A 17,463-nucleotide genomic window follows, 5' to 3' on the forward strand; every position below is an offset into this window, starting at 1 on the left:
AGAAACAAGATAAGTCACCTCTTCTAACCTTCTAGAAAATCATCAAAGCATGTCACACTCTCTCTCATTCCACTGAAGATATAGAACCATAGAATGCGTTAGGTTGGAAGAGACCTTTAGAGGTCTGACCCCTGCAGTAAGCAGGGACACCTTTACTAGACCAGGTTGCTCAGAGCTTCCTCAAGCCTGACCTTGAATGCCTCTAGGAATGGGTTCTCCACTACATCTCTGGGGCAACCTGTTCCAGTGTCTCACCTCCCACAGTATCTTTGGGACTGTTGCTGTTCTGTGTCCAAGCTCTGCATGGTAGCCAAACATTGTAATCTAGCAACATTCCCTCAAACCAGACCATGGCCTCTAAACTCAGTAAGTGGAATTTAATTTCATTCTGGTGTTCTCTTCTTGTCCCCTCCCTTTCCTCACCTTTCTAGCACCATGCACACAAGAGGATAGCGCTGCTCATTTTCTAGTCTTTCTTCAGCCCTTCATCCATTCTCCCAACATGCAGCTGGTGCAACACACAGCAGACTATTCATTTTGTCCTTACAGTCCTCAAATACAAGCTTTGAACTCATTGTTAAAGCTTCCAAGTTTGCCATTGGCCAGGTGATGGTTTTCAAATATGGCACACATTAGAGTTGGGTGCAGTGTCACAGGATGAAGGATCAAGGCAAGGTTTTCCATGTGCAACTTGTCCCTGGCTCTGGTTATTTCAGCAGGACCAGCTTCATAAGCTGCACCTCCCTGGGAGACTGGTAAAAGTCTCCCAAACTCCCAAGGCACTTCTTAATTTTTTTTCCTACAAATACTTGACAATTGCCAAACACAGTCCCCCAAAAGGCTTTTAGGTAGGTACACATAGCACAGTCCATGGGGGTTACTAGGGCCACCATGTTTTGGTGGAGCCATTACACAGCTACACCATCCTCCTGACACGTCACACACACCATTTGTTCTTCCAACTGAGTTGACTTATCTAAATAATCTTTTAAGACTTGCAGTTTGCATGTGTCTTCAGCCTGATGCTGCCTCCAGCCAAGCAAATTTAGATTTCATCTCAAATCTATCAGGTCACTGAGTTTGCAATTTGATAAGCCATGTAAAATTAAAGCTTTTACTCTCTCTCTCTTTTTCTTTTTTTTAAAGTCTCTGACAAAAGGTTTCACAGGAAGAAAATGCTGAAAGAGGCCACCAGGCTCTGAAACCATCACTTTTAGTTCTTACTTCTGTTTCTGTTGCTGCGGTGCAGGTCTCCGGGGCTGCTGCCTGACTGGCTGTCCTCCGAGGTGGGGCTGAAGGCTGGGTTCACTAGCCCTGGCTCGTCTGTCATTAAGGCGATGGCTGCAGCTGCTGAGAGCTCAGGGCCCAGGGCAGCTACTGCTAAGCTGGAGCCATGGTCTGGAGAGCAGTCTTGGGAACGCCTCTTCCGTTCCTTGGTAAGGCCATAGTGGGATGCTCCTTTACATCTAAGGAGAAGAGAGGGAAAGAGAGACATGATAACAAGTTGTATTTCAATGATGTGTACCAAAGAAAACTACCCAGTGCCAATCACTTGGAGCACAAACTGTGACAATCACGGTGACTGACAAAATATGCATGCTTAACAAGAGGGGAAAATGCCAGTACCATCATGTTACACAGAAACAAAAAGAAGGAAAGCTGTTCTTCAACATCCCTGAGTTACCAAATTAAATGGGAAGACTACTGCTGTTCAAGAAAAATTAGAGAGCCTCAGCCTTGTGTGTTGTCTCATGTGTATAAATAGTTCCTGAGGATGCAAGAGGACAGGAATAGCAAGTGGCTAATTAAGCTAGAGGCCACAGTCTGTAATTGCCTCTGATCAATGAAGGAGAGCAAGGTAAGGCCTTAAAGCTTCTCCTGGTCTGCTGGTTAAGTAAAAGGCACCTTCCTTGGGCTTGCACCCTGAAAAACCTTCCTGGTCACCAAGGTGATCACACCATGACCACAGCACTGTGTTTGTTCATGTGTGAGGCATGCTGTGCCCTTCACGTAGAGGCCAATGCAACCAATGAAGGGAGGGCTGCAGGTGGGTGTCAAACAGCTGGAATCTGTGGCAATCAAGTCCCCACATGGTGCCAGTACAGATCGTTTTACAACTTGAACTGCACATGATGAATTGTTTTCATTCAGCCATGGAGATGAAATTTCCAGCTCAGTTGAGACACTGTAATAGGAAGGTAAGTGCCTCGATGAAGGAAGAGATGCAAGAGGTAGCAGAGGGTCCCACTGGCCCTATAGCCCCTCCAGAACCTAGAAGAGGTCACAGGACTCCCACTAAAAGACTGAGACCTGGTCCTCAGACCAAGGTCCTTGGGCCAGCCTAAGACTTTACCAGTTTGGGCAGCTCAAGGCTGGTTTTAAGATAATTCCAGAGGAAAACTGAAATCCTCAATCCTGAACTTTATCTCCTCAGTGACAAGATCCTCTGTTTCTGGTGAAGGCATGCATGTTCCTAGAACTGCTAAAGATACAGCATTGTAAGAGGCAAATCTCAAGCCTGCTTTGAAACAACTTACTTGTGGTCCCAACTATTTGCCCTAGATTCATCCTAGACAGCAAAAGGCAGGATCACACATGGCATTTCTTTCTTAAGGCTTGTTAAACACTTGAATGAAATCAAAGGTCACTGTGCCCTTCAAGAGTCAGTATTTCATTAAAACTATAAAATAACTGAAGAGACAGAGTGGCCTAAGATCACAGCACCTATGACCTTTCTCCAGTACCACTTCTGCCCAATGCCCACTCACTAGAGCCTCATTCAATGCACGTAAAAATAATAATAATAATAATAATCTGCCTTTTAATCATAATCTAATGAGCTTGGCCTACTTTCAGTAACTATTATCTCTTTCTTCACAGCAAAGGCTAACTGATGACTTTCATAAAAGTGCCCCCTAGGATGAACTCACAGAAATAGCTGCAGAAACCCTTCGGGATAGAAAGTTCTCTGTAATATATGGCACACACAAAAGGCAATGCATAATACATACAGTACACAGCGCTAGTGGGTTAAGTGTCAGAAAAAGAAGTAGCACACCGAACAGAGGCCTTGGAACAGAAATGATTCATGGAAGCAGTTCCTGGGACAGAAAGAGGAGACGAGGATGAGTCACAAAGCTCTCTAGATCAGCTTTGGAGCAGCAGTTTAGTTTCTCGTCTGGTATTGGCTTTTTATAAAACACAGTTGAATTAAACCCCCTTTTTTTTTAGCACAAAATTATGATTTACCTTCATTTTACCTCACAGTGCTTCTGACAACTTCCATCTTAAGAAGGAAAAGAAACCCAACCTAAACTGAACCATACTGATGCAGTTGAGTAAGGGCTTTGTATATGCTTTAAGGTTTGTGGCAGAAATTATTTCTAAAGCCTTTCACAAGCAAAATGAGGCATCTCCAAAAAAAAAAAAATGGTCTTTTGGAAGAGATGATTGGTCAGCTGTCTCAAAAGACCACCAAAAAAATATTTGGAGCATCTGTTCCAATTACAGTAATAATGTAAAACAGAAAGGAAGAGTTCTCCTGCCTCCACTGCAGCAGGCATTTCCCTATTCCTTCCCAAAAGAGAGGTGTCATTTCCTCACCCCTATTCTTCAGCAATCCACACTGTGGCAGGATGCTCTCCTTCAGTATTTCAAAGGGAGTAGAGCCACAGTGGCCTTTCTCTCCTGCAGCCTACCTGAACTTCTCCAACAGAGCATTTCAGGAACCTGTCCTTGGCCTCTCCCACTTTCAGTAAGGTCACATTTTATAAATCCAGTCTATGAATGCTCAACAAAACAGTTTTAAAAATAGTCTAAGTAGCCAATACAGTGAAATGTACACAAAGAAACGGCTTTAGGGTAAATTGTTTGCTGTTCTTAAAAGGCAATCTCTGCCTTACATAGATCCTGCAAAAATTCAGAGTATGATGAAAGATATTTATTCCTACTCCGAATTTTTATTTTATTTGCCTCTGGTTTTAACACTTGAGTAAAATTTCAGTAGCTGCTATTAGAGCACCAGCTTTGTGAATGGATCCTCAAATGCAGATCATGTTTTCATGTCCAGTGGGTTGCGTGAAGATCAGAAGAGGCTCTGCCCTAAGATTCCCAGCCACGTGCACTGAACCACTGCCTGGCGCTCATCTGCTCTTCAGTAGGAAAGCCTTCACTTTCTGTGGAAATCCTTGTCCACTGCTGCTGACTGAACTGCAGACATCCAGTTAACAGCATCAATCCAACAGCAACGAAGAGAAGACAGCTACTTTGAACGTAGAGAGGGCTGACACAATTTAAGATGTGGTTTATTGGAGAAGACAAGTTGTCATGATACAAAGCACAAGGCATACCTTTCTAACTCCACCAGAAATAGTTAAAAGACAGCTAAAGCTCTTCAAGTATGAGCACTGTAGCTATTCCTTAAATAACTGTGGCAGGCATTAACGAACACAAATCAAGCCCTCTTTCTTCAGATTAACACAATGTCCTTGAAAAAGAAAAAAAAAGTCCCAAGCCCTCAAACTTGTAATAAAATCTGCAACAGCATCTCTTCACTTTCATTGTTTGCCTTGTGCTGACACTGCTGTGATAACAGAAAACAGAAGAGACGACTGTCTAAGTGGAATCATATTTATAGTGCCTCAGCTACATTTTTCCATATGGTTGGATTTGGCTCCCAGAAGAGAGAGATCCATAAACCAGCTACATGCCAGTACTAATTATCTCTCTCGCTGTGATTATTAATCAGCTCCCTGATTTACAGCTGGAAGAGTGGGATACCTGATTAACGCAGGCCAGCCAGAAAGAGAACCCAACACTGTCTGGCAGCCAAGGTGAACTACAGATTTATGTTCCCTCTCATTTGCACAGGACAGTGAGTACATCCTGCAGCCGTATGATACCGAAACAATTTGGAGGCCAAAATGGAGAAAGATAAACAGACATGAATAGTATGTGTTGTGCAGTTCATGCCATTAAAGCAGTGTCACTAGGTGTGTACAGGAAAGTCAGAAAATAGCTGCTTCTGTGTGCATAGCTTCTTTTATGAAGCAGAAATGTGCTGTCCTGAATCCTGGCCATATGGGCTAACCTCTGGGCAGCGAGAGAGGAGTGGCGGCTCCTGAAACTGGGTGCAATACCTGTGGCTGCAGGGCAACCCTTGCCTGCACCCTGCCCTGCATGTGAGGGAGGCTCAGCACTCCAGGCTTCAGGAACAGCACTTCCCACGTGCCAGAGCCAGGAGATCCAAAACCCCGTGGCTGCCTTAACTTGGTCCCACCATTTGTAAAAACAAGCTTTGGTCAAACTCAATGCCAACAGAAACATTTCCACATCATTTGCAAATTCAAATGAAAACAGTGGTTTGAAGACATGCATTTTCTTTGCAACATCCCTGACTCACACACAAAGGACAACCTTAAAGTGAGGTTGACCTCAAGGATTTCCATTACCCAGGCTGACACAGGGGCAAAACGTAAACAAGGACAACTGCGTGGATTTTTTCACACTTCACTTCTAAATGAAACAAAAAATACACATACACATACATATATATATAACATTTGTTCCTTTAAAAACACCCTGCTTTCTCTCTGTGCCACTTCTATCCCTCTTTCTCCCTGCCTCACACTTGACTGCCTGGGCAGAAAAAGAGGACAAAACTGAATCTAGAGAGTGACAGTGCCTGTGATTCAGGTCTGGCACAAAGAAACAGAGCAGCAGCTCTCCCTACCCAGCTCCAGCACTGCTTTCCCAACAGAGCAGCAGGTCTCCCTGCCCGGCTCCAGCAGTGCTTTCCCAACCTCAGTTCCAGCACGCTCATATTTTGGTGCTGTTTTGCTTTAGTGCAGCAGCAGCGGACACATTGTCTGAGTGCAATTAAGAATAATGTATACAAAGCACTCAAGATTGCCCAGCAGAAGAAAATACTGCATAATGGGCTGTCATCACTGATATGAAGCTAAACCCTGATCAGGGCAGACAAGTACATTATGGCTATGCCTTCACTGCAAGCAGCCTCATCTCTATGTAATTTGGGGTTGACATAAGCCGGGATCAGGAGTACCAACAGCATGTATCACACCCCAATCCTGTCACACAAACTCTCCCAACTACTCTGGTACCCCGAAGTGATTTGGTGAAAGACCGATGGAGAAACTGGAGGTGACTAGCAAGGAGTGTCCTGAATAAACTGGTGAGAGGCTTATGCTGAGTCTGGGAAGGAAGCAGGAGGATTTGAGCTGGAGAGTTTGACTCACAAGAAGTTGTTGGTAATTCCTGCCCCACGGGAACCATTTGCACTGCGTGTGCATCAGCAGTGACAGTAGCCCGAACATAACCCCAACACCAACCATACGGATTTCAGACTAAATGCTAAACTCTAAAGTTTTCCGAAACTCCATCATGAGGGAACGAATGGACTTGATCAGTTCTTAGGCAGAGATGACACCAACTCTTCACCCAACAGTGACCAGGATCAGGAACCAAAACCGAAACAGGATTAAGGCACCGCAACTCCAACCAAATTCCACACTACACATCTCAGCTGAAATGCAGCAAATACACAATCTCCCTTCCAGACCAACCATATTGGCCCTTTAGGGGCCAGAGCCACCAACATCTTCAGCAGTGCAGCCCCTTACACCAAATGATGCTGTATCATCCTTGCTTGGAAATCTGGCTTTTGTGAATTCTGGTCCTACAAGCAAAATTCCTTTCTTTTTGTTCTATGTGAAATTCAATCCTGGAACTAAGTGTTTAATATCAATTCTTTTTTCTTCGTAATTCTGAGGTTTTTCAAGGATTAGCCCCCACATGAATGCTGCATATGAATAAAGCTTCATAAATAAGTACCTGGGTTTTGTGTTTGATTGGTTCTTTTTCCTTCTCTGCTTTTCATAAAGTATTGTGTCATGTCAATAGCATTCCCCGAGCTACTGCAACCACCAGGTATGGCTAAGAAGGTCCTGCCTACATTAAACCTTCCTCAATATTCATAAAGAAAGGGATAAGCCACCTAAAAAAAGAAAGTTTAAACTCATGGATTAGTTTCTAGATAAGATTCTCTGAAAGTCAGGCTACAAAAGCCTTGTCTAAACACGCAACTAGAAACAGGCTGTTGTGTGCACCTGCATTCAAATGCCGTAATGCCAGCAATTTCTAGATGCTCACCACTGCTGTTCTGGGCTCTCTGTATCCTGACATTGATGCACTTGGGTATCCTCTTCCTCCTGATCTCCCAGTGTCAAAGGTTTGGGATCCTGTTCAGGGAAAAATGCGCTCATTTTTCACCTAACTTAAGTGGGAAAATTTCCAGGTTACTATAACTCTTTCACTTCAATAACCCTATAAACAAAAACCTTTTAGAGACAGCTTCCTGACACCTGGGACATCAGGGCTGGCTGGGAGGGAGGTGTGGGCCGGCAGCTTGATCTCCGCTGCCTCCGGAAGGTTGAGATGAGCGATTCCATCCTACACCTCCATAAACACTGCTCTTGTCCATGCCAGCATGGAGACAGTTATGATAGAAGTTCAGATGAGGCAAATGCCTTCTCTGTCTGGTTGTCAGAGAGATTTTCTCATGTTACTTGCTCTCTCTTGTCAAGCAGAGACTTTTGCTAAAGTATAAACACGTAGTAGATTTAGTGGTTCTATATTTCAGCATTACTACTCCATAAATATTTATAAAGATCCTCATAACATTTATTTCTTTAAGCTAAAGTTATTTAGTTTCAATACTTTCCCACAAGATAGAAAAAAAACCCTCTCCAATATCTATTTTTTCAGTTTAATTTCTGCATAATGCTGCAATGGTTTCCTAAGGGTTGGTTTGGTTTTTTTTTTTTTTCAAGCTTTTTGTCTTAATGAAGCCGTGGTAATTCAACAAACTCTGGAACTACCTTACTAGCAAAGCCTAGAGTTGTGCTGTGCCCTATCTGTAAAGATCTGACCCCAGGGAAGGGTTGTCATTTTTACAGTGCTTTTGCACTATGATGCTGTCAAACCAAATATATTTGTATATTACATAAGGAACTTGTGCAGGAATATCTATATATTACACTTCCACGGCAGCTCCTCTGTATAAATTTGGGTGTATCACTGGAAAAATGACCTATAGTTCCCATGTATCAGAAAGTTTTCTAAGTACATAAAGAAAATATATATTGAGTGTTGTTTATAATTACTATGTTAGACATCAGCTAGAGTGGATGAACTCCCATTCCTATGGTTTGGTTGCCTTGAAGGAGAAGCCAGCACGGCTAGCGATTTTGGTAGAGACCCTTGAAAGTATTTTGCATCAGTGAAGAACAGAATTTCAGATGGGAATTCAGTCCCCACAGTTCCCAAAACTACAGACAGGCTGTGCCAGATATAAATTGAACAAACATTCAACAGAATCCAAATCCCCATTTTGAATTTGACTGTACTGAGGGAAGGGAAGAATCTCCAAATCTCTATGTAGTTTTCAGGAGAGTTGAAAGAACCTGGAAAGCACTTTTGTTCTTAAATAAATTGTAGAGTTTAAATTTCATGTACACGCTACTAAAGTTTCACATAACATGTGGTCATGTTTAAGGTTTTTTTCCCCCTCTCTTGTAAAAGCAGAAAGTTGTATTTCAACCACCATCACCACCTTCTATTACGAAATCTTTTGAAAGGCCCATTAGCTTCTACCATGGGAACAGAGCATTGGATGAAATAGGAAAACATTACTAGCTGCCTGCAATTGTGGGCAAAAATCATGACTTGGGATTACCATGCAATGATCCCAGTTGTTGTTGGGACTGTGTACAAATTGTTGGTCCAGATCATGTTCTTTCCCTCTTCTTCCTGGCCACGACTCTGATTTTGAAATGGCAACTGTATGGATTTCTTTTCAAGGTTCAAACACTATAAATTCTAGTCTTGTGTCATTCAAACAAATTACAGCTGTCTTATCTACAGGGAAACAGAGCTGTAAATTGCTAGAGACAGCTAAGATGGGCAAGTCAACATATGGGCTGGAAGTGGATCCTCTTATGGGCTAGCACAGTATTGTGCCTAACACAACAACTATTTTAAAGAAGCCAGTATTCACAACTGTACTTGTGGCTTCACCTTCTGCTGCCCCTTCCCCACCTGTATCTAAGCCACTAATGACCTGAGAATGCACAAGGGCATCAGCATCTGGTTCCCACTGTTCACATCAGGCATGGCCTCAAGTTGCTCCTACAGTTTCTGCCTTTTCAATGCTGCCTTTAAATGTCATGCTCGTAGAGCACAAGTAGACTTCAAGCCACAAAAATAAGGAATTAACTGGGGTGAAAGACTGCAGCCAGCCTATTAATCATTATTTGCTCCTAGATTACTATAAACAAACATTTTTCATCACAGGGAAGTTACTGGCCAGAAGTACAGAACCAGAGGAATATTGTGTGATGGAAAACAGCAGCAACGTTTATTTGTGCTGAACTTACTCAATTAAACAGTGAAGTTCCCCAAGACTAATCTATATATCTCATGCAATCTACTCCCACCAGCTGACACCAACAAGGAAAATAGAGGAGCAGCTATCTCTAACTCTTAGTAGGTGCTCAGTAACTGACGCAGCAAGGAACCTATGAGTATCTGGGAAGGAAATTTTGAGCAAAATAAGAGGGAGAAATAAGACATATGAGACATTTTGGACACATTTTTAAGCTGGTGAGAGCCTGCACACCTTGTTGATGGCTTCTAGTGCTTTTAGCATTAAACAAACTACATAATTTAAATCCACTAATTGTGTTCAAATGCTATATTAAAGTCCTGAAGGACGAAAAACCTCCTCTGGTCTTCACTGAAACTGGACCTTGATGAAAACTTTAACAGGTGCTTTCATCCAGAATTGTGTTGGTTTCTACACAAGACACTTAAAACCTCCAGCCTTCCCCGCTCTTGAAGAAGAGTAAAGCTCACATGTTTTTTCAATCAAAAGAGAGAAAACCCAAATTAGAAAGACCTCTGAGAGGTTTCTTCATGGAAAAGTTGGGTGCTTATCAATACTTGTATATTCTTTTGTCTACAGTGTGCATGAGGGAGCAATCCCATGCACTGTGTGTCAGATGGGTATTTGGAAAGTTAGAAAACATGTGCCCTCAACAGCTGTCAGCTTTGTGTATTGTTTTCAGGTCCATCCAAGACCACTGGAAGAGCAGCACTAGTACTCTGCAGTCCTGACCACTGGTTTTGCCTTACACTAATAAGATAATAGTATATCCTTTTTACTGTAGGATGTTTTACTGTAATGGCACTGCAGAAGGACCATTGAGTATCATCCTCATTTAGAGCCTTAACTGAAAAATGAGCCTAAGGAAAATCACAGCACATAATATGCATACAAAGGTTCAAAAAATGCTGCTAAAATCAAGTTATCTGTGACAAAAAAAACCCTAGTGCAAGGACACAGAAATTCTGAAGACATTGCAGTGCTATATGCCATAACACAATCCAATACACTGCATTCTTCAAGTTACATGGACACACATATAATTAATGTCAAGAATAAGCGTTCAATCTGTTGATTCATGTGTTTTTATGTTTATTGTTCGGCGTTTTGATCATCGGATTATATTCAACAGGTAGAACTAGTCTCCTGGAACTTAGTATCTCAGCATTGTCTTCCCCACCTATACTATAAAAGCTTTATGATGCAGTGAGAAAAATATGCTTGCAATGGGACAAGAGGTTTTTTAACAAGAGTGACAGTATCAGTGTAATCCGATTCTTACACCTACAGAGAGAAGAACTCGACAGACAGAAACTTAGCATTTACACATACTTATCACACATTTCTTTTTAAAATAAACCCAAGTTCAGTATCTGCTATGTCACGGAGCCAACAGCCTAGCACTACTGAGAGCAGGTTTGAGGCCTCTGCTGGCACGAAGCAGTGACGCACGCATCTAAGTCTCAGATGTAAAATAACAAAAACCCAATGCTGCATTCAATTTCAAGGCGTTTGCAACCCAAGGCTTGTGTTTACTACCACCTTCTCCACCAGAATTCGAAATACCAGGAAACAACAGGGCTGCAGGCAGTGAATGATGAATGCTATCTTTATACTCTCTTATTGGCAGAACATGCTATGAAGTGCCATCCACAAATCTGGCTCTGGTGGCCTTGCCTCTGACCCCTCAGTGTCCCAAAAGTCACGTAAGATCCCTTTTAGGTCAGCATGTGGGTATCTAAATTACATCACTAACACATCTTCGTACACATCAAGCTCTGAAAAAACCCCTTGCTTCCTCATGAGGAAGGTCAGAAGAAGGAGGTCCCAGCACACCTTCTCAGAAGTTGACAAACCACAGAGATGCCTGTCAGATGCCCAGCAGAATGTTGAGCAAATATGTCTGCCACCATGACTAAGTAGCATCTTAAGATGTCACAAATGTTTTCTGTTTAAAAGTAGCTCTCCTGTCTTATCAAATCCAATGTCTTACTCAACAAAGACCCTGAATCTGACCCATGAGACATGAACTGCATATGACTCATGAATCACTGTGTTTTAAAACCCTAAAGCAACACAGGCTCCTTGTAGGGGTGGGGAAGGAAGGGTACAGCATTTCCTGATGTATCACTGAGCTCAGTTTCCAGGATTTCAGCCTAAATGAGCATTGACACCAGCATAAGAAGTCACACTATTGATTAAATATCTCATTACAACATTTGGGGCTTTTTATGAATACATCATAGCCAACAGTACATTTTTGCTCGAGAAACACTATTCTGGCTTCTACTCCTCCTGCCTCTGCAAGTCTTCTGCTTTGCACATATGGCTGGAAGAGGATGGATCAGAGGGGCATTATGAGCCAGTTTTCAGAACAAAACTCCCCAAACCCAGTGGACATAGAAAAATCTTCACTGCTTGTGGTTTTATGGGTTCCACCCAGTTAAATCTGAGATATTTCAGCGAGATATTTCACCCTCCCATTAAAATAAATACACATTGTAAAAGTATTTAAAGGCTCCAGAAAGTCCATGTCCAGCTACAGCACAAGTATGGCTGGAATGTTGTTTACAGTCTTCTGAAAGCTGACATGGTAGGAAATGCTCACTTACGCTGTAAAAAGTTTGCAAAACACTTCCTTAGAATGACCATTTTTAAACAGAATTTTAAATATTTTAAACCTGAATATCTTTATCCATATCTTTATCCAAATTGAAAAAAAGAGAAAAGCCCATTACACTCACCCTTCTCCCCACATAGCTGCCTACAGGCTCAGTATCATAGAAAGCATCCAAAACCACAGCAGTGCAGTTTCCCTCCTGTTGTACATGGACCACTGTCAGCTCTCGCTTGGCAAAGGAGGCTGACAGAGCTCATACCCTCATACCTCAGTTTTCAGGACTGCTCTGACCACTGAAGCTCAGGTCAGGTTGGGGTAAGGCTGATCTCTGCTCCTCCTCATGAAATTTATTCAGAGAGGCAGATTAAGGAGGAAGGATCCCAGTGCTATTATCAAATGCACCTGGGGAGGGAGAATCAGAGCCCTTCAAAGCCCTTCAAAGGCTACTGTGGCTTTTCATTAAATTTGGGAGAGGTTCATAAGAAAAGACAGTGTGCTTTATTAGGCCTGCCAGCATCTTGGAGAAAACCTGGCAATGCCATCTAGGCACACAAGACCTTCTTTAATCTGAAGCTGAATAAGTGACCTCAGAAGCTTCAGATACAGGTTGAGAGCCTCCCTGTCAAATGGTGTCTTGCTTTCTCAGACCACCAGGATACAACTGATAAATCAAGAGGTAAGATACATAAAGTAGGGCAAAAGCAGGAATCCAACCCTGAAACCTATTCATTACAAAAGATGCCTTCAGAAGCGGGTACTGCATAGCCAAGAAGGCAAAATGGATTTCCAGGAAAAAGGCAGGTATCAGAGAGCCATAGAGGAGCTGAGATTGGAAGGGACCCCAAAAGATCACGTGATGCAAATTTACTACAGAAATGAAAGCCTAGATAAGATTACCCAGCATCCTCTCCAACTACATCTTGAAAACCTTAAGTGATGGAAACTCTACCACATCCCTGGGGAGCTTTTCCAGTGAACGACTGCTCTCACTGTAGAAAAGTAGGAGAAGGAGAAAACAACATTTACACCATAAGCTCAAGTTGCTCAGGCTGCTGCTTCTTCATATTCCTTAGCTTGCAGATGCTATAAGTTTGTCAGTTTCTCTAAGTCACTTCTGTTTTCTCAGATTTCGTGCTGTTTTTACACAGTGAAGATAGGAAAAAATGTTTTCTGATTTTTTTCTTTATTCAATTTACTTAAAAAATGTTCAGGGTAAGGAGCACTCCTCTCATACTGTCCTGTTACAAAACAGATTAGCTTTGCAATCATCCTACTAAAATACAGGAAATCGGAAAAACAATCCCAAAACGTTCCTTGGGAAGCTGCTCTTTTATTCCCCCTTTATGCCACAGCAACCTTGTGAATTCCAATGTTTAAGCTCTAAAAACTATTCTTCCTTTTGAAATTAAAATATAAACATATAAAATACGCATCTGGGCATCTAGGACACAGTGGGCAGACCTGGGCAGCAGGTTTGGAGAACTGAACTTTAGGCACAAGCTGTAATTATATTCCCCTGGATGATCCAAGACAGTGTCCTTGCCCTTGCTGTCCTAGGAGAGGGCACATCCTGCTTGACCTTGCTGCTCCCACAAAATGAGTCGGGGCTGTGCTGCGAGATGCTGCCTTGAAATGAATCCAAACCACAAATTCTCTGTGACAGGTTGTGGCATCTGGGTGACTCAGCCAGCCTCTGTGCCTGAGGCTGTTCCAGCCCAGGCTGTGATTTTGTTCACGTCACAATTTTAAGTAGACTTGGGCCTCGTTAGCAACGATGATGGACCCCCTGAAGGAAAACCAAGGTGGCATAGGAAATTATCTCAGCTCATTATCAGCTCTGAAAAGGGAATAATTACATCTGTCTTCCTGAAATATGATGACCCTGGTCCTTCAGAAGGGAGCTGGCAATCTGACCTCCAGCAGCACGCTCAAGCTTGCTAATTTTCACAGCAGAGGCACTACCCACATCATGACTCAAAGTGACCCGTGCCATCACCACCACACAGCATCCCAAGCTGGACATGCACACCAGCATCCAGTGGATGGCAGCGTGGTGGGGGCATTGGGCACGTTGGTTCAGACACAGGTAAAACAAATCCTGCTTGCTTCAGGTAAATATTACAGCAACAGCAGATGGCTCATCGAACCCAACTGACCAGCTTCATAACACAGAATAATCTTACAGCTGCAAGGAGAAAATTGTCTCTGGTTCCAAAATATTTGCCCCAGTCTGACACGGACATTGAGAATTAAAAAAAAATTGAGTAGACAGACTAAACAAAACTGGTATTACGTTTAAATATTTATATTAGCAATTGAGACATGGGTTTCCACTTTAGTATTTTTTGCAATGCCTTGGACCAGTGGTTGGTGGTTTACCTATCTTCAGCTGGTTGTACCTTCCAAGGAACTTCCTTAACTGCCCTGCAACAAGTTTGCCTCCTGAAGGGCAAAGCCAGACACTCAGTGCTGTGTTTGTCAGTGTGTAATAAAGAGGGAAAAGGAGGAGGAGGAGGAGGAAGAAAGGGAGCAACATAGCTGACAATTTAGTGGCTGTAAACAGAACAGCCTCATGGCAAATTATGTTCTCATTTCTTTAAAAGCTAATTGAAGATGTTACAGTCATGTAGGAGGGCTTGCTAAGTAGTTACTGTCTTTAAGGAGACCTTCCAAAATTCAGCACAGGCTGTTCTGCAAAGCCTAACCACATCAGCCTCCAGAGATGGAGTTGCTTCCAAAGGGATTGTCTGCAACAGGGAAGTACATGATTACTGCAGTGGTTGTGGAATGATACCTCAGCCACACTATGTATATTATATATACACACATCTGAGAATAGCTTCCCTGGAGACATCCCTGTTCAAGAGTAAGAGCATCCACTAGAGAAGTTACCCTAGAGTAAGAGCAGTACTATCACTTCACAAACAACTTTATTAAACCTCCCTGCGTGCTGAAACCATCCTTTTACATAATTTCACTCTTTCTCCCCTGCCCTTTCTTCTGGGCACCAAATGGAAACTGGGGGAGCTCTTGGTGCTAATTTTAGGTACTGGTTTCCTAATGCCATTGCGCTCAGGCTCTGCATCCCAAGATCCTTTCTAGGTAGTGACCACGTATAATCAAGCTATGAGTAAAATTACAGGTTGCTTTTAAGTTCACAAAGGTACCTGCCCATGCCTTTAGCCCATAAAGAAACAGGCATAACGAACCACAGATATTCATGCCAATTGACACCAGCAACACAGGGAAGTGAATCAAGAGATCCTTTTGCTACTGGGAGAAAAATAGATTACTTTTCTTTCCTTTGATAACTTGTTTTCTGATAATTTTAATACCGTTGCCCTAACTCTGTAAAAGGCGATTAATTGGAGCAGCCATGTCTAGAGGTGTTTCAGGATCAGTGGAAAGGCAATATTGTCCTGTAGTTAAAGCTCCAGAGCTCTGCAAGAGCCAGGGTCTACCCCTCAACATGCCACATCTTGAGAATAAGTTACAGTTTTGCTTTATTTCATGTGTAAGTCCTTAGAGACTACGTTTTTGGTCGGTGCCTTCCACAACACAGATCTGCTTCATTCTGAGTTCTTTAAACTACCATAGCACTCTCAAAAACTAAGACTAAAAGCAGTTCCATAGAGCCCTACCTGCAGGGATGTCACTTTTATTCCCCATCAGACACCTCAGCATCTCTAGCAAAAAGGAGAGAGGGCAACAAAAATAACAGACACTCATCCAGCTTTTAAAAGCACAAATAAGGTTGGGACTCGAAAGAGAGGTCTGGCGCTGGGTGCAAATGCTGCTAAAGATGCAGGATCATGGGTGACCCAGGTTTCTCAGCTCAGCCCTGGACCTGACAACTCACCTTTGGCTCACAAGGGCAAGGACCATTTCTCTTCGAGATGGAGGATCAGAAGACTTGGAAGCAGCACTCATTGTAAAGCAGTCAGATGGGAGGATGTCATTAACAACTGCTTCCCTGGCACAAGGGACCACCGGCAGCACAGCTGTTCTTTTTGGAAATGTCAGAGGGAAGAACAAAAGCGCCGAGGGAGTCGTCATCAGCAAACAACACAATAGGTGATTTAGCACAGTCATAATCTTTTCTTGAAAGCACTGCCCAGGAAGCCCAGGTCTGACTGATTTCACAAATAGCATAACACCACTTGAAAAACAGACATGTAAATTGTAAAATCACTTTGGATCCAGCTTCCCTTGCGGTCTCTGATGAAAGAGAGCACAGACATGTCTCAGGATGGATGCTGCAGCTGAGATAGCCCTGTATCAATCCTCTCCTGCCTGGTGACAGCCATATCCAAGGAAGGCCAGCAGGAGGATTTCAGGCCATATTCACTGTTCCACCCTTCATTTGCCCCCCTTACAAGCTGCCCGCCACGCAAAGTCACACACTGTCAGAGGCAAAACACAATCTCAAGGTCACTTTCAAATCCTGCCAGCATATGCTCACACAGGAACCCACAGCAGTTTCAGACAGAAATAGGTTGCCTCTTGTCCTCCTCAGTGCTCCCAAGAGGGAGGACAGGGACAGAAGGAAGGAGGAGTGCCGTACAGTGTCAGACCTATCCCAGGGTCAAGCATTGTCAGGAGATGGGGAAAAATTTATGCAAAAGCTTTTTGAATGAAGAAGACCTATATTGTATGCCCCAATTTTATGCAGCCAACAGAAAAAAAACTCAACCTGAACTGTCCACTTCCTTGTGCCCAGGACACTGAAGTGAAATGGAGACATCAGTATGATTCCTTCATCCCCATCACTGTGGTCAACCAGGGATGTGGTGAGAGGGGACCAGGATTTGTCCCTAGCCTATAGCTACACCATTCAGTTACTTCAGTCACTTATGAGACAGGCAGGAAGCCCAAAACCCTTTGAAGCTTTCTGTGGCAACATGGATGACCCTTACAAGGACTGGCTTCAGTGCTGGATACAAACAGGGACTTTTCTGCACCCCTACCCTTTAGCTACAGATCTGACCATTCAGAGATGACTTGCTGTTTCATCACCAGCCCTGCTACTCTCATGAAAACATCCTGCTTCAAAGGGACTTTCTGATCAGTGTTAAAGCCATGGAGTTTGTGTCTGCCAATGCAGGGAGGTAAATTTCAACAACAACAACAACAACCCAGGAGAAGAGTCACAATTTTGTAAAATCTGTTGTCCTGCAGTTGCCACTGTCACAAGGGACAGGAAAAGTGGAGTCTGAGGTTTTACAAAGTTCCCACACAGGGACGTGGGGTTTTTTGGAGAAAGAGGGAGGTTGTCACAGAGATTGCAGAACCTAGAGTCCATGACATTTGTATTGTTTCAACTCACCCACATGCTCTCAAGGGATGTTCTGTTTTTCTAAAATTGCTGTTGCTGCTAAAT

General features: G+C 43.0%; 1 protein-coding gene across 2 annotated transcripts in view; it reads right to left on the reverse strand.

Annotated features, from left to right (window-relative positions):
- The window catches only part of LNX1 (ligand of numb-protein X 1), a gene marked incomplete at both ends in the record, with an annotated part of 68,337 nt that overhangs the window by 34,876 nt on the left and 15,998 nt on the right, over nucleotides 1-17,463 (reverse strand). For both annotated transcript variants that reach the window (XM_084266638.1, XM_084266639.1), the window contains one exon: nucleotides 1,225-1,466. In XM_084266638.1, coding sequence (XP_084122764.1) covers nucleotides 1,225-1,466 — 242 coding nt within the window. The remainder of the gene's footprint in view (nucleotides 1-1,224; nucleotides 1,467-17,463) is intronic.

The sequence above is a fragment of the Gallinula chloropus genome (assembly GCF_964237585.1).
Source record: "Gallinula chloropus genome assembly, chromosome: 7".
Taxonomy (NCBI): domain Eukaryota; kingdom Metazoa; phylum Chordata; class Aves; order Gruiformes; family Rallidae; genus Gallinula; species Gallinula chloropus.